The sequence below is a fragment of the Micropterus salmoides genome, unplaced genomic scaffold, assembly GCF_014851395.1.
Source record: "Micropterus salmoides isolate LMB-PRFRI ecotype aquatic unplaced genomic scaffold, ASM1485139v1 Ms_hic_scaffold_6, whole genome shotgun sequence".
Lineage (NCBI taxonomy): Eukaryota > Metazoa > Chordata > Actinopteri > Centrarchiformes > Centrarchidae > Micropterus > Micropterus salmoides.
The window spans coordinates 12513844-12539431 of record NW_024044348.1 but is presented as its reverse complement, the minus strand read 5'-3'; the positions used below and the strand labels follow the sequence as shown (position 1 = coordinate 12539431).

Genomic DNA, 25588 nt, shown 5'->3' with positions numbered 1-25588 from the left:
GTACTGTGGAAACAAAATACTTCCGGGTTAAAACACAAAATACAGTTTTTCCTATTTGAGTAAAATTTAGAATTTGAGTATATTTTTGTTTTATCTTGTGTGCTCAAAAATAAAATTCATAGTAAACGTTCAGATAGTTTTGTACAAGCCAGGGGATAAAAGCTCCTTTTAAGTTAGGCTTAATTGTCCATTCAAATTAAACCAAATGTATCAAAAATCGTTGTTCATTACTTTTAACATCTTTATTGAATAACTTTACATCAAATAAATTGATTTGCACTTTAGATAGCGACTACATTCCTATTGATAAAATACAGTATATGGTGAAAAAATATGTCAACAAGAAAGTAGTTTTTGTAACCAAAAAACTTACCAAAAGTTTTGGCCAATTATTTAAATCCCCCCCACACAAGTCTTAAAATAGGAAAGCATCTGTACTGTAACATTGTTTGTGACTTCCTGGGCTTGCTAGTGGATTGCACACACAAACACACTTTATGTTCACATTTCAACACAGATGCACTCTAAAAACTCTGAGTATTTTGTCATGTTTCCAATACTGCCACTCAGCAGGTGGCAGCTCCCTCTCCAAAAATAGCAACTGCTAATAACACAGAGCAGTACTTTGCAAGTCCTTTTATTTAGGCACCCTTGATATCCCTGGCACTCTCTCTCTCCCTGCCACTCTCTGTCATTCAATCTTTTTATCTGGCGTTGGTCTGAGGAAGAAGGCAGGCCTGGAACAGCAGCGGTAGCAGAGAGCCTGAGGCACCACAGCATAAAGGACATTGATCAGCAAGAAGACAGGCTGACTGTCAGCAGGCACTCTGTAAGAGAACGGCGTCCGTGTGTGAAGAGACGCACCGATATGAGAGAACTGGGCCTGTGAAGTGAAGCAGAGAGGGGGAAATGGGAAAATGACAATGGTGACTAAAAGCTTCACAGTTAGTTTATTCACACTAACAGGAACATTGTTTTTCTCACTTACTCATAAAGATTTTGCATAGCATCTTGCACAATACAACTGCATGAAGATGATGTCTCTCTGATATGTGGAAAAAAAGTCCACATATGAGGATACATTTTTCATGAAGGAAAAACACAATCTCTTACACACCCTTAAATTTCACCGCACTTAGATGTTTAGTGCCAAGGCATATTTGTTTCCAGGTGCAGTAGTCCACCTCAATGAAGTTAATTTTTAGTTATAATTTCCCTGATTCATGTAATAATAATAATAATAATCCTTATTTGTAGAGCACTTTTCAAAAACAAGTTACAAAGTGCTTTAACAAGTGTAACGACAATAATACCCAAGAGACAATAATACAAAAAACAATACAAGATAAAAGCATGAAAACATTGAGAAGACTAAAATACAGATAAATATAAAATTAGTAAAATACAATAAAATAAAGTCAAATAAGATCGGGAAAGGCTCTCCTATAAAAGTATGTTTTAAGAAGGGACTTAAAAGAGTTCACTGACTCAGCTGACCTGATTTCCTCGGGCAGGCTGTTCCAGAGCCTCAGGGCCCTGACAGCAAACGCTCTGTCCCCTTTAGTTTTCAGTCGAGACTCTGGAACAGACAACAGACCTCTGCCCGAGGATCTCAAGGTACGTGCTGGTGTGTATGGAACTAAAAGGTCAGAAATATAACAAGGCGAGAGGCCATGAAGAGCTTTAAAAGTGATCAATAAAATTTTAAAGTCAATTCTAAAACATACTGGGAGCCAGTGTAATGAAGCTAAAATAGGAGTAATGTGGTCATATTTCTTTGTTCTGGTTAAAAGCCTGGCAGCTGAGTTCTGGACAGTCTGGAGTCGATCAATAGATTTTTGGGTTAAACAGGTGAAAAGGCTGTTGCAATAATCCAGGCGTGATGAGATGAAGGCGTGTAAAATGGTCTCAGTGTCCTTAAAAGTTAACATAGATCGAATTTTAGCTATATTTCTAAGTTGATAAAAACATGATTGAACAAGCTTTGTGGTGTGCTGCTCGAAATTTAAATTACTATCAAACCAAACACCAAGGTTCTTTGCCACAGGCTTAATGTGATTTACTAGCAAACCAGCAGATGGCAGTATTTGATTTGCCATCTGCTGGGACCAGGATTTCTGTTTTGTCTGAGTTCAGCTGGAGGAAATTATTTGACATCCATTTTTTAACTTCACAAAGGCAATTGTTAAGTGAACTCAGCATTCCAGGGTATGTGGATCTGTGGCAAGTATATTTGTGTGTCAGCATAAATATGAAAAGAAATGCCATGTTTATGGATAATATGTCCAAGGGGAAGCAGATACAAGGAAAACAAATGGGTCCTAAGACCAAGAGGACCAAAAAATGTATCATGTCATGCAGCCATATTGCATTCTTGTCTAATGAGATATTTTGTGGAGTTCGCTTTATTTCTCCCTGCGTTCTTGTGTTAAACATCAGTGAAAAACTTGTAAAACCAGGAGTCAATCCTCTGATACCAAATCCTGGATGCTTGCTGAAAAAAGTGCACCATCACATTCCTTTGTAGCAATGTTTGAGATATCTTGACAACATTTTACAGATCACATAAAGGAATAATTAAAAGAAAACATAAGTAAAACATCAAAATGAGCTCAGGGAGCAACTGTTTTAGGGTGGATTATTCCTTTAATGGACTGATGATCCATAAAACAAATTCTGATATTGCCACTCATTCTGAGATATGTTTTTCAACCTGACAGACTCCTGCCAGTAACCTATTAATAGAAAGCGATTGAAAAAACCCACAGGACATGCCTCATAGCAACCACAGCTGTCAGAGCATCACCTTGCCTATTTATAGTGTGGCAGAACAGCTGACATTTAAGTGAATACAACCATTCCTCTTGGTCTGAAGTAAGCTCCTGCCCTTATCCCACCGATGAGTGACGCGTCAGCCTGCAGCTCAAACACAACAGCTGCTTTGTATGGTTGCAATGTGATTGGCTCACTAGCTTCTCCCATCACTCTTCAGTTTCCATCTTTAGATGTGAACAGATACAGTAGTGTATTTTGTGCTGATTCAGACCATATCTGTTAATGCAGATCCACTGGTGTTTGACTGCACTGAAGAATAACTTCAACAGAGACCAATCTGCAATCAGTGTGCTGGACTGTTTCTTGTTTTCATTTTTCTCTTAGTTGTCATACTATGTCAGCTGTTTATTGCTGCTGTTCGGCTGGTTGTCTTTTACTATTATTATTATTTTTATTGTTTGTTTTTGTTTGTGTTTGTTTGTTGTTGTTTTTCTCCTCCCCAAGCCCCCCTCTCTGTTCTATTGCAGGTTTCGTTGCTTTCTGCAATTGGTGTTTCCCACTGCTATTCCCTGTTGTCCCCACCTTCCATCCCCCTTCTCTTGCAGGTCTTGTCCTTTCTCTGTGCTGCCTGTTTGTGCCCCCCTATCCCCGTGTCTGCCCCCCTGTCCGGCCCGGTGACAAATCAATACATAATTAAATAAATAATAAAACAGACAAAGGAGTATATTAATACTCTCTTGTTAAAGTAAAATCTGTCTGGCACAATATGGTATCCAGGCCATCATACTCTACACCAGGCTGCTGGGCAGGACAGGTTTAAAAAAAGAAAAAAGAAAAAAGTCATGAGCGAGCATAATCCGAAACACAACCACTATCATACAGAAATCCTGCAATAAATGCAGGAACACCAAAAAACAAACAAAAAAAAAAAAAAAAAACAATCTGCAATCATTATATAGACAAGAGCATTCGGGAAGTGCATACACTTGGCCAGATGGCCACTGTCAGTCGAGCATTGCCTAATCCTCCTTAGAATGATGATGTCATGTAGGTGGGAAAAGGGTTTACACAACGCAACTGTTCCATATAGACGACCTTTGATGAAAACCACTACAAGGTCTGGATAATTTACCCTGGCAATTATTTCGTCTATAAAGAGAGTTAGAGTCTAATGGATCAGTGTTATCTTCTCTGTATCTTGGTAATATATTGTAAAATTAAAGATATTGTCTATAGGTTTGGTGTCCTAGTTTAAATGTAAAGAAATTCTGCTGAAATGAACTCAGATAAATATACAGGTTTAGTACAGAAAAGTATAATAATAATAATGAATAATTAATTAACAAAGCTACAATGTGTTTTACAGAACAGAAAATGACATCATAAGACATAAAATAATAAACAAAAGTATATAAAATTATGTGTGAGTGAAAAGGTAAAATCAAAGGACAAATTCAATATTCACAGAAGCTTTCTTAGAAAGAGGAGATTTGGATCAAGTTATTTTATGCTGCGTTCATGTCACATGGAATGGATGGTAAAGAGAAAAATTCATCATCATTGGAGAACTCAAGATGGTTGTATGTTTATAGAGTTGGTTGTGTGAGTCTAGTCAAGTCAAGTTTAGTTATAAAGCACATTTGAAAAAAAACAGAGTTGACCAAAGTGCTGGAAAAGTTATACAGAAGACATAAAAAATAAAACCAGATAAAATTAAAACAGGCCAAACAATTAATGCCATACAGTAATAAGACAGAAAAACAACACAGTTAGATACAAAATAGATAAATAAGGGTTTGATTACATTGAACGACAGATTTTGGCTGAAGAGAGGCGTCTGATTTTCAGGCACTTCTGTATTATAAATTGCCAAGATGGATATATTACAACTCAGATGTTGAAGTGAACACTATTTACAATTTGGAAACAGGTAATTACGGCAACCCTCATATGAAATGAACGCGGTACACCTCTTATCTGGACTGTATGCTTGATTGACATCTCTAGACTCTCCGATTTGTTTTGTTGCACTTGTTAAGATGCAGTAAGACAGGCTTCACCTTTAACCTGAACAGAGGTCTAATCAGCCAGATTATGTGAATACACTTGCGTAGTAGTGCAGGATCTTTAACAGCAATGGCTTAGTTATCCTAAGAGAGTTATCCAAGAGCCAGGAATAACCACCAGGATGTACCTGTGCCAATGCTGCTGAGTGTACACGAGTCAGGTCTGGCATCCACTCACATCCTGGGACCATCAGCCCATAGATAGTAATGATGTAGTACGGCCCGGAGTACAGCATGCTCACCAGCATCTGAAAAACATGGATACAATCTACTGCTTCAGATATTTGTGTAATGGCAGTGTTAGGATGAGAGTTTGGTGTTTATGTCACTGAGTTACCTGTACTTTAGAATAGGCTGAAGGGTCTTTCAGGTAAGGCTCATACTGTTGTGCGTAGTCTTGACACCATTTGCTGGAACAGTCCAGGACAATCTAAAACACAAACAATTTAAAATACAGATGCACTCAACATAAAGAAATCATTCTTGCAATGTGTATGCATTGGGCAGTTGATCATCTTAGGGTTTCTTACCAGGCCTCTGAAGACACAGAAAGCAAAAGCAGGGATGAGGTAGATAATGAACAGTAGGTCTAGAGGTCTTTGGCGTAAACTTTTTCCCTCAGCCTCCTGCATGCTCTAAGAAAAGGCAACAATGTGATGGTCAAACTGTTGTTTTCTTTGGCTCTTTAGAATCTACATTGCATCTTCCTATAGCCACACAATCTATTTAGCAGTACAAGTGACTAATTGTACTGTAATGGACTGGAAAAATAGGCAAGTACTTAGCACACATTGTCTGCTTACAACTCCAAGGACTGAACTTGGCCTCTGACCTACTGTGTAGCACTTTCAGTGTATACGTCCTTGGCAGTTCCCATTTTTTGAGTGTGTGTGTGTGTGTGCATTTAATCACCTCTTGTATAGCAAAAAAAGCATCACACCTTTCACTTCACTTTAATTTTTGATTAATGAAAAGCTAAGTCAAAATACAATATTGAAAAAAAAAATTTTGGTTCAATTCTGGTTCAATCATATTCTTTTTTTTAATAACTGCCAGTTTTGATCCTGACTTACTGTAAACTGAACGTCCCGTGCGGCAGGCTGGCTGAAGATGCGAAAGCAGGCCCAGACAGACACTGAGATATATAGCATGTGGAGGAGGAAGAGAGGACTAACATGCGTCCCATATTTCCCTTGGAAAAGACAGAACAAGATAATATCTCACAGACACAAACCAAAGCATTAAAAGTAGCAGTATTTACAGTAAAATGTGCATGTGGGAGGTTACAGGGGCCACCCTAAACTAGCTATCTGAAAACATTCCATTATTTTTAGTGTACTTACCCACAACATTCCCAAGAATGTAGACTATGGCATGCATAAGAAAAGATCCCACCCAGTAGAGTCCAATGGCTCGGTAATTGTCCCTGTGCAAACCACGTAAAACTGCCATTGTCAAACCCAGATGAACACATTACACTTCCAAATACAGAGATGGATGGGATAGGTGGTAGGTGAACAATGCAGCTCTTACCCCCAAGTAATCGCAGCAATCATGAGCAGATACATGAGATAGTGCACACAGCCATCCCAATAGGAGATCATGTGCCCATAAGCTGTTTTAATATGTGGATCTGCCTGAAACACAGCACACGCTTATCAGTCAAAAAAATGCACAGGGGTGCATATGGTCAACACCCAAATAGGAATAGAAAACAATACTTGCCTCTCTGAGGTAAAATGTCACAAATCCATCAATGATGTTGTCCTGCTCCAGCCCGATGATCAGATTTACCACACTGAGGAATGCATACACTGCATACACTGGACAGATAGATGCATGCATTCAATTAATTTCAATTGGGTGACAAAACCACTGCAAACACTTTATGTTTACTGCAAACACTTTAAGTTTACTAAACATTTCTATCTCACATGGATACAATGCAAATATAATGTACTGTGCATCACTTTTATATTATTTTTATATTTTATATTATTCATTTAACAGCTCAAAATTGTATAACTAAAACACTACACACACATAATAACTTCTATTCATCATACATATAGCTTGATTTAAAAGTCAGACAGAACCCAAAGACTGCAAAACCATGCATTTGTGAATTCATACCATAGAAAAAAGGATCTACTGGGGCCTTCTTCTTGAGCATAAAACGGGCTGAAATGGCCAGGATGAGGACTGTTGTACATCCAGCGAATAAGAAAGCTTCAGCACTGAACCAGTGTAAAAAATATATATATTTGAAAAAAAATCTTTCAAATAATGCTGGTGACTGCTCCATTGGTGGTAACTTAACAGTTGTTTCATCAGCAGTAAAAAATTGAGAGGCACATTCAAAAATTAAAAGATGTAGGCCTATTCTTACTCACCTGTTGCTGTAAATGAGGGAATTAAATAAATAGCAGATGGGGATGGACATCAAGGAGAGCACAAACACCCCTGTTCCTGCAGACGCGCTCATTGCGGTCCGGGTTTGACCGATTTATCTTGTAAGAGAATTAAGAATTACAGATTATTCAGCCGCAACTGTTATGTTTAGTCTGTGAGTCATATTCCAAGGAATGAGGTAGCCTCGCGGTGTGTATAACAATGTAGCCTAAACAAGCACAAACTTGCAGTTTAGCTACCTCTAAATATGTCTGTCTTGTTTTTCTGTCTTTTTCGCGTGCTCTCTCTCTCCTTCTCCCTCTCTCTCTTCCCCCGTCTCTCTCTCTCTGTCCCTCCCTCTCTCGCTCTCTCTCGCTCTCTCCCTATACAATTCGTTCTTGAGTTGTAGTGTTTAGCTAAATAATCATAATTTGTTTATGATTATTACTATTATCTATAATTAAGCTAAAAAGGTTTGTTTATATTCTGCTTGTGAAAGTGCAGACTCTGACATCTAGCGGCCGATTAGAAAACTTGTAGCAGGCAGCAGGATATATATTTTATTTAATAACAAATGTGCTTTATACAAGGCAATGCAGCCAGGTAATATGAAACACTAAATGAACTTAATTATACAAATAATTAATAAACATGTTTATAAATGTATAGCTACATGTATTTGATACAGGATGTAAATATGCTTATTTATGTTTATTCACTGATTTATAAATAGATGAAAAAGTGGCTTATAATGACATTATGATGCTATTATGACATTTTGTAACACCCCCAACACATTTTGTCATTTTAATTTAATCTTTATATATATATATATTGTGTTTGTTTTATATCATTTGGGCTACTTCCTAACTTAAAAAGTTGATTGTTAAATTTTGTTCTTCAAAAGTTCAAAACCCGATATCGATGTGATGTATTCTTCTGAAACTGATTCTCGTTTATTTTGAACATACAGACCATCATATGTTCAAAATATTTTTATATTAATGAAGGCATTTTTTCTTTCAAATATATTGTAGGCCTATTTGTTTTCTATCTGTGTAATTATTAAGAGAGTGATACTGTCTTTCCTTATAATTTAATAATACCATTGAGGAAAAATGTACTGTAAATGTTAATCTACTAATAAAAACAAACTTGGAACACTTGAAGGAAATGGGACATTATAGTGCCACTACCACATCCTCCTTAAATGAGTTAGAAATACACGTGTAATATCACATCTTTCCCCTCGATCCTTTTCCTTTTATTTCTCTTTTATTTGTTAATGCCATTTTATTTTAATTTCATATATGGCCTATTGCACTTATTGCTTGTTTCCTTGTCGTGCCACTGCTGTCTTGTTGGTTTGCTACTCTTCAATTCAGCAATAAAGGTTAATGGGAAAAAAACGTATTTTCAACAAAGTCTGCGCCTGCGTCATTTCTGGAGAGACGCAAGCTAGCAGGTAACTAGCATGGATGTAAAGCTAAACATCTAAGAGCGATGGCGTCCGCAGCGATGGATACCACGTAAATAACAACACATACAGTACAACGGTCAGTGTATGTTCGCGTGTCATTAACGATTCGTTGTAGAGGCTGAATAGGAAATATAAGTGTGTCTTCATGGCGACCGGGAGCGGCGGCAGCGGCTTAGCGTCAAACCATGACGGTCAGGAGGCAGCGTCCAACTCGGCTCAGTCTGGAGCCGCTGCGGTGGTCTCCAACTTGCCAGCCTCCGGTCCTGGCCGGTCTGCCTCCCCGCCTGTACTCGGCCTTCACCGGGAGCCCATGTACAACTGGCAGGCGACCAAGAGCTCCCTGAAGGAGCGCTTCGCCTTCCTCTTCAACAACGAGCTGCTCAGCGACGTCAGGTTCATCGTGGGGAAGGGCAGACAGGCCCAGAGGATACCGGCCCATAAATTCGTCCTGGCCGCTGGAAGTGCCGTTTTTGATGCCATGTTCAACGGAGGGATGGCCACAACCTCGACTGAAATAGAGCTGCCTGATGTGGAGCCTGCAGCCTTCCTCGCCTTGCTCAGGTATGACAGGTGTTTACCATGTACGGGCCAAATTAAAGCCCATTTAGCAGTTAATCTGAATGCCATGCAAACTTCAATTTCAGTCACATTTGAAGGAGGATGTAGTTTACTTATTGCACTGCACACTGGCAATAACTAAATGGGAACAGTGACAGTGGGTACATTTAATATTATAACTCTCAGACCATTATAGGCCCTCCTGTATATTGAAAAGCATAAGCTCAGTGTAGTAACATATACTGCAGAGCTGAAACAACTAGTTGAACAACTTGATTTGTTCAACAACAAAAGCTAATCTGCACACAATTTGACAACCAATTAATTGTTAAAGGGATTTATTTCAAGTTAAAATGACTTGCAACTTTTCTTGTGATAGTGATTGTGTCTGATGTGATAGTAAACTCAATATCTTTAGGTTTTGGACAGTTGGTTGGACAAAACAAGCAATTTGAAGACTTCACCTTGGGCCATTGGACGTTAAGACGGGCATTTTTCACTATTTGTTGTAAGTCGTAGACCAAACGTATAATAGTTTTAAGGAAGAAAGAATCAGCAGGTAAATCAACAATGAATATGCCTGAACAGTGGCTCACTAGAAAGATCTTTAATTGGGGAATTGAGTGTGGACTTCCTGGGATAAGTGAGGGGAAAGCTTTATTTGGTATGATGCTTTTATTTAATTTTTTTTAAAAACCGATTACAGCACAATTTTCGTGATACTCAGCACAAATTGTTCGTGGTGGTGCAGAAAGAAACATGGTCTGCTGATGTTTGATGCAAGCCTAAATTAAGAACATCTTGTCGGATGAAAAACAACTACTGCGTGTGGAGCCTCATGTGAACCAGAATTTAACCAAAACTTAAAGATCTCGTTCAGTTACGTTCAGGTACATTAGTAGAAACATTAGAGAAAGAGGCAGGTTTCCTGGTCTTGCAAAGAAGAGAAAAAAACTTTGGTTGGTAGGGGGATTGAGGTAAGACTGAAGATGAAGTCTATTTTATGTTTTAAGGCCCATTATATGATGAGTTAAGGACAAGTAAAATGTCCTTTTAATATGTGATGAGTTCTTCTGGACGGGAACCTTTTGTGTGGTGATTTTATTTGTAGAGCATGGGACAGGAGAACGAGTTCTTTGTTTGCAATTTAATGTATAAAAGGAAGTTATGTTCATGTCTGATAATGTATCACTACTGCAACAGTTTTCTTATTGCAGTCCTAATACACTCATACTATAATACATTCAGAATAGTTTTCACAAAGGCTTTTAGAGTTGGGCACCCTTTTGAAATGTATGATAGAAGTACATACAATACCTGACACCAGATATAAAAGCACATTTCTCTTTAAATCCCGATTTTCTGATTCAAAAAAAGTGGTAAAAAACTCATGTTAAATGTTTTGTAGACGAGCATCTGTACAAGAGCACCGCCCAAGCAAATACAGTCTGAAATGGGCAAAATGTAAATCAGGTACTGTTTGATAAGAGGGGAAGACTATAAATCTGATCAGACATTTGATGCCAGCATTCGTACAAAGAAGTACTGCGGTTTGGTAGTGCTTTTTAAAGAACACTGTCTATTTTGACACCACCTACATACTGCAAATTCATTTCTGTCTTAAGATTAAGATAAAATGTGATGGCTAAAGTTGTCCGAATTACACTGAAGATAACAGCATGAATACCTGACTGACCACATACATTGTTCCGTTTCCTCTGTACAGGTTTCTGTATTCTGACGAGGTCCACATTGGTCCAGAGACTGTGATGACGACTCTGTATACAGCTAAGAAGTACGCGGTCCCTGCTCTGGAGGGTCACTGTGTGGAGTTCCTCACCAAGCACCTCAGAGCCGACAACGCATTCATGCTACTCACTCAGGTTATTGTCACGCACATCTACTGTAGTACATACCTGACATTTAAGCTGTCTGGCAAACAACTTTCAGTGGACCGTTGGTTTGCCACCTTGGATGTCACTTTATCGAAATGACAAAATTCATACTTATCTCGTTATCCTACGATCAGTTTTTATGCATTCAGAAACTTTTGGTTTTAATGTGCTGATGTTTTGAGTTATCTGTCTCTGTAAATTTTAGACGGTAGTCAAAGCAAAATGGAATGTCTTTCTAGAAATTGTGCAGCGGTGATCTGGATAATTCATGATATCCCTGTGATCAATTTTCACTGGATCTGCTTTCTACAAAATAAACAGTCCCAATAAAAACCATTAACATTGATTTCTTGTCATTATCCAGAGCATCTGGGACATTCTTTCTGGAAACACACATTGCTGTTTGGATGGTTTTTCATATGTATATTTTGATGCTTTGAGCACCACAAATAAAATGCAATTTAACCTTCACTGTATTGGAATGGCGGCAGAATTTTGCGATTGTGTCCTAATCTCAGCACAGAAAACCAAAACCCACTTCTTGGCCAGACAACACCAGGAGAAAGTGAGAAAATGTGTTGATAGTATTTTAGGTGACATCACTCTTTAAGGCACCAAAATAAGATCATTTTAAAGCAGGACAGTAATAGATGGTTTCAATAACAGCTGGTCTGATTGTAAGGCTGTCTTCCGGGGCAATATATGAAATAATGTAATAACATTGTTCTTTCTGTCTACTGCAAACTGTCTTGTATCCACACCAGACCATCTTCCAACCATCAACGGTTGCGTTTTTATGACATTAGCTGTTCTATTTTTGGTTTATGCTGCCGTTTGGTTGGGTTCAGCATTTTGTTTCCGCTGCTGGCTGCCTTTAGGCTGCATGTGTAGCCGCTTTCTGATCAAAAAACACTCCTTTTGTCCTGTCCAATATGGTAAAGGAGGAATAGAAATCTAAATAACCCTACAGAAAACAAGACAGACTCCAATCAGTCTACACCTAATTATCATTGTCATTGCTTGTTTACTCATTTTGATTTCATTAACATTTTATAAAGTTTGAAGGATATTTGTGCCGCTTGATTAGGATTTCCCAAATCATGGGAAGTCAAGATATGGGAAACTGCAGTATTTCGATAAAAATCTAATTTTTTCATTTCATTTTGCATCTTTATAATCTTGCACAATATTTAGTCAATTTTAAAAAAGCATTTACCTTTTCCACAGCTTTTTTTAAAATGCAGCAATTCTCCCTTTGTGCATGTAAAGTAAATGATCGGTCCCGACTAACAGACACTTAGATGGCTTCTTTTGTGCTTTGACTATAGGCAAGGTTATTTGATGAGCCTCAACTTGCCAGTCTCTGCTTAGACACCATAGACAAAAGCACTGCGGATGCAATAAATGCAGAGGGCTTTACTGACATCGACCTTGGTATGTGAGTCTTCTCGACAAAAATACTTCCTTTTCTACAGCATCTTCGGGGATGAGATGATGGCTATTCTGTGTTTTTGTGTATTTGTAGATACCTTATGTGCAGTGCTGCAAAGAGACACACTCAGCATCAGGGAGAACCGTCTGTTTGGGGCAGTGGTACGCTGGGCAGAGGCTGAGTGTTACAGACAACAGCTTCCCCCGACCTCGGAGAACAAACAGAAGGTTCTGGGGAAAGCCCTGCCGCTCATCCGCTTCCCACTCATGACTGTTGAGGAGTTTGCAGCAGGTAAACCTATCACAAAAATATAACTTGTTTCTCATGCTGCAGTGTCACTTTTTTTATTTTATTTCAACGCTATACTGACCAATACAAGCATTACTGAACATATTCATCATGTTCCTGATGTGTCCATACAACATAAACCACAGAAACCAGTTTGATATTCTTTCTTGTGCAACAGGGCCTGCCCAGTCTGGAATATTGTTCGATCGGGAGGTGGTAAATCTGTTTTTACACTTTACAGTAAACCCCAAACCACGGGTCGACTACATTGACAGGCCCCGCTGCTGCCTCAGGGGGGAGGAGTGCAGCATTAATAGATTCCAGCAGGTTGAGAGTCGATGGGGGTACAGTGGTACCAGCGACAGAATCAGGTGAGATGACAAACTTCAGCGGTCAGCTGTTAATCTGAGCAAACTGAATTTAAGTCGTTGGGGTTTTTTCTAATTTTCTCTCTGTCTTTCTCCCTCTATAGATTCAATGTTAACAGAAGAATATCCATAGTGGGTTTTGGCTTGTATGGTTCAATACATGGACCCACTGACTATCAGGTCAACATACAGGTAACTTTCTGCATTAAGGCTTTGAACATGACTTTAAATGAAAAAACTGCTAATATCATCAGTGTGTGTTTTGGGATAAAGAGTAATTTACATTTTCTGGTAGGGCTGGGTATAATTAAAAATTATTATATTAACATTGAGACAATACACCAGTTTAAATACCAATATAATCACACAAAATAAACTTCTTAAAAGTATAACGTTGTCTTAACAGCAGAAGCGCAAGAACCTTTTAAAAAAGCAAATTTATGTTTTAAATCAGAAACTGTCTGATCAAAAAAGTACATATCTGAGCAAGCATTTGATGCCACCTGAAACTTTTTGATACATTTTGTTCAGATATTGAGGTATTTAGGTTTGATCCTCAGCCCTGTTTTCTGGTGAATCCACTTTCCCTCATCCTGTATGTTGTGTAATTCCTCCTCAGTTAAAGATTTCCTGTATGTCCCACAATTAATTTGTACTACCTCAGAGAGTGTGAAGTGAGAACTTTTTGCATTCAGTTGTTGCTTACAAGTGAAGATCAGCGTGTAAAAGGTTTTTCAAACTGAGGAAAAGCACGACACCATTGTCTTGTAGCAGCATTGCATTATGAGCTGTAGAGACTGTTGTTGGTAGATAAATTGGTATCTCTGCCTTTCTTAAAGTGAATTTTTCCCTGTATGATCAAACTCAGTTTAAAGTGGCTGCGTTTACAGACACCACACACTGACACTTATTGTTTCTTTCAGCTACAACTGTTATGTTAAATTCAAATGTAGTTGTACTGGAAGAGATTAAGGCTGCTCCTGAAATTGTTCACCTATTCACTTTCACTATATGGGGAATTTTATGCAGAGCGTTGTGTACTGTATTACTGTCGGTTATCAAAAACTGTGTTATAACTCTAATTGGATAAGGCACAATGCATGATAAATTATTGTCCACATCTCAGATTTGTTCAATGATTCCAATATCAACTGTCTGCAATTTATAGAAATAAATTAAAAGCCTAAAATGTCACAGTACTTGATAAATGTGAAAATTAAAGTTTGATGATTTATGGGGCATCCCGGTAATCTAGGGCACTGCCACACTGACCATGTAAATCACAACATCCCCATGGGTTCAAGTAAGGCCAGGGACCTTTCTTGCTTATCATCCCACCTGTGTCTCACCTGATTTTCTGTCATTGCTTTACTGTTGACATTAAAACACAGATAAAAATGTTCCAGAAAATACCTGAATGAGTGAACGAGGGAATTATTTTGGACACAGCGCATCTCATGTTCACCACTTTTTACATTGCATTGTGCTAAAATTTGAGCCCACTAAAACGGTATAATTTAGTCAACACTAAAAAGGGACATAGTGGAACACATAGTGGATACTAAAATGATTGAGCGCAACCAGAAAAATAGACAACTAAACAGGTGAACACAGACACAAAAGGAAAGTACCCTCCCTGCTGTGTTTTAGTTGTTATAAAGTTGATTTTTCCTTGGCACCTTGTTATTTATTCACTAATGACATTATCCTGTTCTGTAGATCTTAGAGAGCGACAAACGCATTACACTGGGGCAGAACGACACAGGTTTCAGCTGTGACGGCACAGCAAACACGTTCAGAGTGATGTTCAAAGAGCCTGTGGAAATCCTACCCAATGTCAGCTACACTGCATGTGCCACCTTAAAGGTCAGTCTGAACTTGTTCTATTTAAAATATCTCTTAAATTGCATAAATTAACATGTTCTGTAGTTCCCCCTATTAGGATGCACCTAATCTTGCTTTGTAATTTTACACCTCAGGGCCCAGACTCCCATTATGGCACAAAAGGATTGAAGAAAGTGACCAAGGAATCAGCAACGGGGACCAAGACAACTTTTTTCTTTTTTAGCTCACCTGGAAATAACAATGGTACATCAGTGGAGGACGGCCAGATACCAGAGATCATATACCATACCTAGACGTAACACGGTGTCACGCAGGTACACTGAACCAGGGAGACCTCAGACTGCTGGGAAGACTGGACTGCTGGAGATATACGTAGTGCCTCATGATCCTTTTGAATAAAGAATGTGTGTTTGAGTGTGTATGTATGTGTGTATCTGTCTATACAATAGTGGTGTACAGACATGATCACAGCTCTGGTGTGGGGGGGATAAAAAAAAAAGCTTTTTGAGCATAATCATCAGTTGTAAATTATCTAAATACTGATGTCCTGTCTGTGTGTTGTTATCATTAAGCTGCCAGTGCAGGAGTTTATCCTGCACGAGTGTCAATTTTTGCTGATGCATTTACTGCAAGTATAACATTTGCATATTTTTTTTATTGTGCACTGTTATCATTTATTCAGCAGGTGTCTTAGAGTACTTTTGCATTGTATTAAGGATCCATGTGTGTTATGTAACTTTGCCAGTGGTACATGTTGTAATTTATGACTTCATGTTTGCTTATCACAACATTAAAATGTAAAACAACAAAAAAAACATTCTAGGACTTTTATGGCGAATTAAATGGAGGGGGTGGGTCTATTTTTAGCTTTTTGACACAAAAATGTGATCAAATTTGGTCTTCGGTAGATCATTTATGTATAGCTTATATAATTCCTCTTTCTGTCACTAGGTGCTGCCAGATACTCCACACAGCCAGCTAACAAACTGCTAAATGGATAAACTGGGAGGAGGAAGGAAGGGTAGATCAGCGGTTCCCAACTTGGGTGTTAAATCTGAGAGCTCAGCGGGATAGGAAAAGAAAGAACCATTTCTGCTACACAAGCATTTCATTTGCCTCTTAAGTTCTTTAATTATTAAAATTAAACAATCTGAGGGAGAAAGTTGGTTAAACTGCTGGAGTCAGATAAATGTACAGCCTTTACTGTAGGAAGGGTTTTTTTGATGGAACTGCTAAAACTAGACATTTGAAACATGAACCTCAACCAAACACTGATTTATTCTGTGGTCACAAAAAAATGTTGCTAAGCACTGGTTTAATCTTTACCGATGTGTTGTCTTTGAGAAGCTTGTCTAACTTGTTTTATCAAAAATATTTTGAAATGTAACTAGCTGTAAAATAAATGAAATGGATATGAATGTTTTTCACTGACATGTAGTAAATTATAAATTAGCAGAAAATAGAAACCCACAAGTGAAATTAGTATTTGGATATTTGACCTGATGAATAAAAACACTCACAACTTTAAAAATGTTCCTTAAGTAAATGTATTACAGTACTATAGTGTAGTATTAGTGCCTAACTGTACTAACTAACTACTAGAATTATCAATAGTGAAAGTTCTAAAAACAAATATGGTCAGAGCCCAAAGAGTACACAAAAACAGTTTGATTTATTTTCATATAAAGTAAGTCTTAATAAGTAAAGGTTTATTATTATGTACATTATCTACCTACAATATCACATGAGCAGCATGTTAATGTTGCAGCTGGTGCAGGGGTAGCTATTTGTAATTACTTTTTGTCATGTTGGGTAGCTCAATGTAAATTGATGTATAAACTGGTTTAATGTTTTGGATCTATAATGTAACTATAGTTGTCAAATATGGAGTGGAGTAAAAAGTACTTTATATGTCTGACAGTTTAAGTATAGACCAAAAGTTTAAATACTTATGTGCACATACTTCAAAATTTTACTTACATAGTGTGGAGTACTGAAAGTAAAAAGGTTGATGATCAATGATCTCTTCTCTCATACGCTATTGCACTAACATCACTGTTGCAATGTCCACAATTTTAAGAACAAGAACTAATGGAACAACTGAACAACAGACATTTAATTATATTAGAGTGCTGCAGTTTAATATCAGTTATAATTGATTAGAGTTTAAGATGCCAAAAAAAAGCAGCATAATTAGTAGCAGTATGTTGTCCCTAAAGCAATCTGTAACTTCAATAAATATAATAATAATAATCAGGATTGTCAGTGTAGCCTCAGTTGTGTCCTCCGTAATCCGGTTGCAAGTCTCAGTAATGCCAGATTATTTCTTGCTGGATGTGATCTGTTTTTATTCTGCCAGCAAGAATAAAATGAAGCCGTGCTGTCTGCCGAAAGCTGCGTCTACAGCACAGAGATGAAGTGCTCTTAAATTGCATAATCTGCACATTCATATGAGAAAGGCGGTGGAAACAAGGCCACTTTAGACGGCTGTGAGTGGGCTTTGACGAGGAGAGTGATCCATGGAGGCTGTCAGGTGAGTCACCAGGATCTGAGAGCTTCTCCCGCTGACTGCCCACTTAGACAGAAAGAACCAAGAAACTCAGTTTGAGACAGGTTTTCACCACCCACCAGACACAAACACTCAAAAACCAGGAGGACAAATAGACTACAGAACTAACAGTCCTGTGCTCTCACCTGTGTTGTGTAAAACAATGTTTCAAGGTCTTAGGGGACTATAAAAAAACAAGCTTGTAATGTATTCAGAGGTGGGGGGAAGTTTCCACTCATACTGAAGCATTAAAGAGGCAATTGAAGCTTATGGGGAATAACTTGAGCATGTGGATGATTTCTTACAGCTATTAGATTACAAATCCATGATAGTGATTTGTGATTTTCTGATGTGTGCGGTTGTATTTCTGTCTGTTTGGCTGTGTGTATGTGGGGTGGGTGGGTGGATAGCAGCAGAATGGGCTGTCTTTCTCATTTCTCATTCTACTTGAACACTAAGAGCATGGGAGATGATTTATTCCTCCGCTGTTTTTGACATCCTATGACATATGACTATACAGGACTCAAGTGTTGCAGAGCCAGAAAGTATATTTCCATAAGCAAACGAGAAATATTGTCTTAGCACAACCTGTTTCTCTATGAAGGCAAATTCTGTGGTCAAACTTCTTAGCGAACATCATATTAGAAGTGGCCTTGAAAGGAAAGTCATAAAGTCATTTATAGCCTGATTTATATTAGCCCGGTTTTCTTTTTTATAACGTTGTTTGTTGTATGTTGGGAAACCACAATGGAGTAATATGTATGATAATTTGATCATCTGAAAACAGTAATGCACCCAAGTGCCACAAAATGAGTAAATGACAAAAACAGATTATAGCAATGATTGAAAAGATGTAGGCTGAGGACAAAGCTCATTACACCTATCTTTCTCACAATACAAAAAGAGAACATTTATAAAGAACCTACACAATCCAGACAATGAATAAAAAGGTAGTTGTATGTGCACTGAGTGTGATGAATGAGATATAAAGCAAATGTATATTTGTCAATTACATTATTATTAAATAATCTTTTGAACTTGTCCTTTCCCTTAATTTTTTATATTTGACTTAATCCTCGATGATTGTAACTACTGCTGTGCAGATTTATTGTGAATCACCAAATAACTCAAATCAAACATGATGTTAGACAATTAAGATAAATAATCAAAATCTTGAGGGCAAGCTTGTTTGGGCTATAGGCTAGAAATACTGAAGTTTTTACAAACAAGCAAATCTTTATCCAAACCACTAAATTGGGTTTGATGGCTTCTAGGACATGTAAACTACAATTTCAGGGCCTATTTGTGTAACGATTGGGGGACCAGGGATGAGGCCCCAGATGTAGACAAACAAGCACACAGGCAAGCAGGTACAGTTAAAGTGACGGTTAGTGAACAGGATTACATTCAGCAACATGAAGGCGGTCAGAGATGGTGAACAAGTCCGTTAGGGTAAGGCAGGTTGGCAAGTCATGGACAGGCAGCTGGTCAAAACAGTGCAATATTACAGGATGACTATAAAAAAGTATTGAGGTAGGCCAGAGCAGGGAACAGTCAGGCAGAAGACTGATGAGGAAAATGGTTAAAATGAGGATCAGGTGTTGTGGGAAAAGTGGGAACATTTGAGGATATCTGGCGGACAGGTGGTGAAACGCAGGTCTGGAAAGTTCCTTGAAAAATGCAGGAGACTGAATGTGAGAAGTGTCTGAAGAGTGAGACAGAATGTGTCCTGAGAGTCACACAGTTGTGCAGAATCATGCATGAAATTGACTTAAAAATACATAAACTGAAGTACTTTGGGGTCGCTTAGACATAGGTGTGTCAGTCATTGCCTGTCTTCTACCCTTTTCATGACTTAAAAGGGCACTACACCAATTTCGAATTGCTCTCCAATAACATTATCATGATGGACAGTTTTTAAAAGAAGTATCAAAATTGATGCAGCAGAAATAGAAATATTGTTTTTTATTCCATGACTTCTTCCTTGTCAAAACTTGCCGCCTACAGTGCCCACAGTGCCACTACTCGGCCACTGACAGTTCTGGTGTGTTATGCTAGTAGCGGCCAGTGTAGCCTGGAGCTGCTAGCCTCAAGTAGAGATAATGAGTGGACTACAGAGGTCTGTTAAGGTCACTTCTTAAACTTCACACCAACAGATGTTTTTTTTACTTGTAATCTTCAGCCCTGTTGCCTTAAAGGATGTCACTAATATAAATATTTTCTGGTTTCTTTACTCCTCTATGACAGTAAACTGAATATCTTTAGGTTGTGGTAAAACAAGACATTTGAGGATGTCATTTTGGGCTTTGGGAAACACTGATCACCATTATTATTATTTTTTTTTTACAATTTTCTGACATTTTACAGACCGAACCAAATATTCATTGCGGAAATAATCCTTAGTTGCAGCCCTATGTGGTAGTACTCTCCAAGATCAGACGGTGGAGTACGCATCTAAGAAATTATATTTCAGTTATTTCAAGGCTTCATATAAGCCTAATACTTTTAGAAGATGCCCCTGAAAACTAAATTGGGTTAGCCCGAGACTGCACTCAAATAGTCACCCAAATTTGACTTCATTGTGCAACCTATCCGGCAATTTGCCAGAGTGATTACTCTTTTATTTATTTAAATATTCTATACAGCCATTTAGCATGACACATTCTCAGTGGCTGTTATCGCTTTAAACACATTTATACAGAATGTGTTGGTGTGAGATCCAACTCTGTGTGTGTCCCTACTTGTCCAGCTGGTGGGAGTTATGCAATCTGTATTCCAGTGATGTAAGACTGTTGGATAATTAATTATAATTAATCACCACATACATACTGTAAATAGGACTATGTTGTGAGCATCACTTACCCCCACTAAATTGCTGGGTGTTGATCTTTGATCAAGTCAACTGAAACCGCTATTTTGTGACTTTTCACAGTTTAAAGTTCACAAAAGGAAAGAGAAGAGGATAGTCATTGTGGTTTTCTTGTTGGTTTTACAGAGGTTTGCTTTTTTGGTGCTAATGGAGGATACAAAATGATTACAGTGATGGTGGAAATAGCCCAGCAATTGCCCCAAACGAATACGTTACAGCCACTGTAGAATCTACTGCATAGATTTCAAAACTTTTGTGCATACTAGTCATTTTAACACCATTTTTAACATATGTGAAAATGGGGCCCAGGTAATTTAAAAAATATATATTCTCTTGTCAGAAATAGGCCGTTTTCACAGTAATAATTTTGACTTCTCATACTGTGACATATTAAAATGTCCACTTTCAAAAATGCCTATTACTGATGGTTTAAGTGTCTCAGGTGTTTGTAATTTGACTCATTTTTGATTGGGTGTTCCAGTATAAAGACTGTATTATTTCAGATTGTGAGGTTGATGTCTGACTAAGATCTGTTACTGAAACATTGCATTTTCACTTGACAGTGTGCCAGAATTAAAATTTTCTTTATCCCAATGAAAGGTATGATCGTTCAATTCAAAGAGAATCTATGCCTGTTCTCTTTGAGTGCGACTTTCATTAATATTCAACAATGTCAATTTTCAGCGGTGGATCGATGAGGCACTCTGCAGGGTGTTGATGCTCATCATCCTTACGTCTAATTGCAGCCTTGTTGGCACTAAGCACAGAGCAGGCTGAAGAATGGAAACAAAATGTACATGGAATACAGTGCTGAAACCAAGAATGTCCCTCAAAAAAAAATCCGACTGAGATGTTTCATTTTTGACACTCACATCACTCACATCACTCACATCACTCACACACCAGCATCATTTCTGCACTGAAATTATTATGCGTAATTCAGATGACATGTCAGACACAGCACTGGTGAAAATTACAAATGACCTTCTAATTGCATCAGACGAAGGACTTGTCTCTGTATTTATTTTATTAGATGTTAGTGCTGCATAAGACACCACTGACCATCACATCCTATTACAGAAACTACGTTTATTCAGCATTAAAGGAACCGCTATAAGCAGGTTAAAGTCCTATTTATCAGCTTGATCTCAGTTTGTACGTGTTACGATGAATGCACTATGCACACCAAAATCTGTCACACTTTTCCATAAGGTTCTTTGCTTGGACTAATCCCATTCACCTTATATAATCACGCTCACAACAGTGACTCTAGGTTCTCTTTGTGTTTTTCCCTTCCCTTGTTTTCTTGTCTTGTCTGTCTCTCAGTTTGTGTGGGTTTGTGGGCATGTCCATTCTCTCTACTGGCTCCCGGTTACCTGCTGATTACTCACACCTGCCTCTCATCAAACTAATCAGCTGCAGTTTATCTACCCTAGTTCTTCAGCCACCTATTTTCAGATTGTTCACTTAGCAACCTTGCTTATGAAATCGCTGGCTTGGTTTTTGTGATGCTCCTGTTGAACATTTGATTTCTTCTCTCTTGTGCAGACCATGCTCACCTGCCTGCCTGCTTGTTGAAACCCTGCTTCTTCATTTTAACACCAGCAAGCCACGCCATTGTTAAATTTTGTTTATCCATCGATTAAGCTAGATGAAACAAATCATTTAGCTAAATGTGGCATGCTCTAATTTAAAAAAAAACTAGATAACCTGCAATTTTCTGACTCCGAACTGAAGTTATTGTACTTGGCCACCCCCCCCCCCCCCCAAAACACATTTTCTAAAGATTTTGTTTTTCTATATGGCATTGCCCCGGCCTCTAGCACTACCATAAGGAATCTCTGTGTTATCTTTAATCAGGATACGTCCTTGAACGTCCACATAAAACACATTTCAAGGACTGCCTTTTTCACCTACATAACACTGCAAAAAAAACCCAGCATTTCCTGTCTTAAAATGATGTGGCAAAACTACACTTTTTTATTATTGCCATTCCTCATTATCAGGCTGCCCAAATAAGTCTCTTAAAGGTGGGGTAAGGAATTCTTATCCAATACACGTCTTTTGTCAAATTCAGGGAATATCTCCTCACAGTCCGCTAGCTGTCTGTTCTGTGTATGCTCTGAAAAAAATCTGGTGTTTGTAGCCTAACCATGGTTTGTACATAGCCCTGGCTCTGGGGGGAACAATCAAAGTGGCCTGCCCACCCCGCCACAGAACACTATTCCAGCATTTCCAGCCATGATTTGTGTGGCAGGTAATGTTAAATGACTTGCCCACAGACATTCAATTTACTTTCTAGCCAATGCTGTTGTTGTGATGTTAGCTAGTAGCAGGAGAGTTGTGAATATCGCTGTCTGGAGCTGTCTCTGGGATCGTCCGGAGCAGCAACTGTAACGACAGTTTATTATTAAACCTTTATTTAACCAGGCGGGACACTTAAGAACAACTTAAGTATGCTAACCCACAACTTCGCTAACGTTAGTTACATTACTTGCTGTGTCGTTGTTTGCCCTATATCACGGTATTTGTTATGCTGTTGGATTTCTCCAGAATTGCTTACTCCACCTTTAAGACTCTTCAGCTGATCTTGAATACTGCGGCATTTGTACTAACAAATCCAGGTAGAGAGATCATATTTGTCCTATATTAGCTTCTCTGCGCTGGCTACCTTTGAAATATATGTCAGAGGTTGCACGCCTCTGGAGCAACTAGGGATTAAGTGTTTTGCTCAGGGACACATTGGTGGATGTTTCACAGTGGAGAATAGAACCTGGGTCTCTCACACAAAAGACATGTGTCTTATCCACTGCTCCATCACCATTACTATCTCAGAGACCACTATTACTAAAACACTACTTCTACTACTTGTGGTTCCTAGAGTCTCCAAAGTGGAATGGGAGCCAGAGCCTTCAGCTATCAAGCTCCTCTCCTGTGTAAACAGGTTCCAGTTTGGATTCAGGAGGCAGACACCATCTCCACATTAAAGAGTACACAAGACTTTCCCCTTCCTCTGATAAAGCTTATAGTTAGGGCTGGCTCAGGTGAGCCCTGAACCAACTCGGAAGTCAGAGCTGGAAATGACGTCACACCCGAGTTGACTGCGTTCCAGTCAAAGTCAAGTCGGAAAACCTCACATTGTTTACAACTCACCAGGTTAGCCATTGTTATGCCAGTTGATTAAAAAAAATACATTGTGCAGTATTTACTCATACGAAACACATCCAAGATGGCGCTGCAGACGGCTGCCTTGGGATTACGCTCCGCACAGCGAAACTCAGGCGGCTTCGTCAGACCAAGGAGGAGGCCTTCAGAAGTGGGGACAGAGTCTTGTACAACCAGGCCAGGAACACAATGACTAAAGAGGTCAAAGCTGCAAAGAGGTGCTATGCTGAAAAGCTAAGTAACAGCTTTGCAGCCAACGACCCTGCGTCAGTGTGGAGAAGCCTACAGACACTCACAAACTACAAGAGACCATCCCCCAACACTGCTGGTACTCAACGACTGGCAGACTAGCTGAATGGTTTCTACTTTAGGTTTGAAAAGCCCAGAGTCACACCTCTCCCCCACTCCAATGCCACCTTCCCCCTCTGACCTCTCACCTGCCCTTAAGATCTGTGAAGAGGACTTGAGCCACCTCTTCCAAAGGCAGAAGATCAGGAAGGCTCCTGGACCTGACGGTGGCTCACCATCATGCCTGAAAATCTGTGCGGACCAGCTGGCCCCCATCTTCAGTCAGATCTTCAAGAAATCACTGGAGCTGTGTGAAGTTCCCTCCTGCTTCAAACGCTCCACAGTCATCCCGGTCCCAAAACAACCCTCCATCTCTGGACTAAATGACTACAGGCCCGTCGCCCTGACATCTGTAGTCATGAAGTCCTTTGAAAGACTGGTGTTGGCCCACCTGAAGGACATTACAGGCCCCCTGCTGGACCCCCTGCAGTTTGCCTATGGGGCTAACAGGTCAGTGGATGATGCTGTCAACTTGGGTCTGCATCACATTCTGCAACACCTCGACTCTCCAGGCACATATGCTAGGATCCTGTTTGTGGACTTCAGCTCGGCGTTCAACACCATCATCCCGGACATCCTCAGCACCAAACTCACCCAGCTCACTGTACCAGCCTCCACCTGTCAGTGGATCATAGACTTCCTGACTGATAGGAGTCAGCAGGTGAGGCTGGGAAACATCACATCCAGCACCCGGACTATCAGCACTGGCGCCCCCCAGGGGTGTGTGCTCTCCCCACTGCTCTTCTCCCTCTACACCAATGACTGCACCTCAGGAGACCCATCTGTCAAACTCCTGAAGTTCGCTGACGACACAACAGTCATCGGCCTCATCCGGGACGGTGACGAGTTAGCCTACAGACGGGAGGTTGATCAGCTGGCTCTCTGGTGCGGTCAGAACAACCTGGAGCTTAACACGCTCAAAACTGTGGAGATGACCATAGACTTCAGGAGGAGCCCCCCCACTCTGCCCCCATCACCATACTCAACAGTCCTGTGTCTGCTGTGGAATCCTTTAGGTTTCTGGGATCCACTATATCCCAGGACCAGAAGTGGGAGCCCAACACTGACACCATCATCAAAAAGGCCCAGCAGAGGAGGTACTTCCTGCATCAACTCAGGAAGCTCAACCTGCCTAAGGAGCTGCTGATCCAGTTCTACACAGCCATCATCCAGTCTGTCCTCTGCACCTCCATCACTGTCTGGTTTGGATCTGCCACCAAAAAGGACAGGGACAGACTACAATGGACAGTCAGGACTGCAGAAAAAATAATCGGTGCCAACCTGCCCTCCATTCAGGACTTATACATTTCCAGAGTCAGGAAAAGGGCAGGAAACATCACTGCAGATCCATCTCACCCCGGACACAACCTGTTCCAGCTCCTCCCCTCTGGTAGGCACTACAGAGCACTGTACGCCAAAACCAACAGGCACAGGAGCAGTTTCTTCCCACAAGCCATCACTCTGATGAACAGCTAATTTCTGACTCACAGTATCAGGAACAATTCCTGTGCAATAACCCAGTAACTCTGTCTCTAATCAGCCACCTGTCTACTGGTTTCC

At 39.5% G+C, this 25588-nt stretch overlaps 2 protein-coding genes across 3 annotated transcripts; one reads left to right on the top strand and one right to left on the bottom strand.

The window, feature by feature from the left end:
- Window positions 1-104: 104 nt before the first annotated feature.
- Window positions 105-7814, bottom strand: LOC119889751 (transmembrane 6 superfamily member 1-like). Its single transcript, XM_038700564.1, has 10 exons — window positions 7235-7814; window positions 6975-7078; window positions 6563-6664; window positions 6375-6474; window positions 6185-6267; window positions 5915-6033; window positions 5372-5476; window positions 5179-5271; window positions 4970-5089; window positions 105-883 (listed from the first exon to the last, which is right to left on the bottom strand). Exons 1-10 carry the CDS (start codon window positions 7324-7326, stop codon window positions 692-694), a joined length of 1110 nt encoding a protein of 369 aa, XP_038556492.1. The 5' UTR covers window positions 7327-7814; the 3' UTR covers window positions 105-691.
- An 842-nt stretch (window positions 7815-8656) lies between these two features.
- Window positions 8657-16516, top strand: LOC119889749 (BTB/POZ domain-containing protein 1-like). Of its 2 annotated transcripts, none has more exons than XM_038700562.1 (8): window positions 8657-9273; window positions 10997-11153; window positions 12494-12599; window positions 12691-12888; window positions 13127-13256; window positions 13358-13445; window positions 14973-15119; window positions 15233-16516. In XM_038700562.1, the coding sequence occupies exons 1-8, from the start codon at window positions 8858-8860 to the stop codon at window positions 15389-15391; spliced, it is 1401 nt and encodes a 466-aa protein (XP_038556490.1). In that variant the 5' UTR covers window positions 8657-8857; the 3' UTR covers window positions 15392-16516. The 2 variants fall into 2 exon arrangements, with proteins under 2 accessions (XP_038556490.1, XP_038556489.1); XM_038700561.1 differs by having other exon boundaries at window positions 8858-9273; window positions 13064-13256.
- The last annotated feature ends 9072 nt before the right edge of the window (window positions 16517-25588 follow it).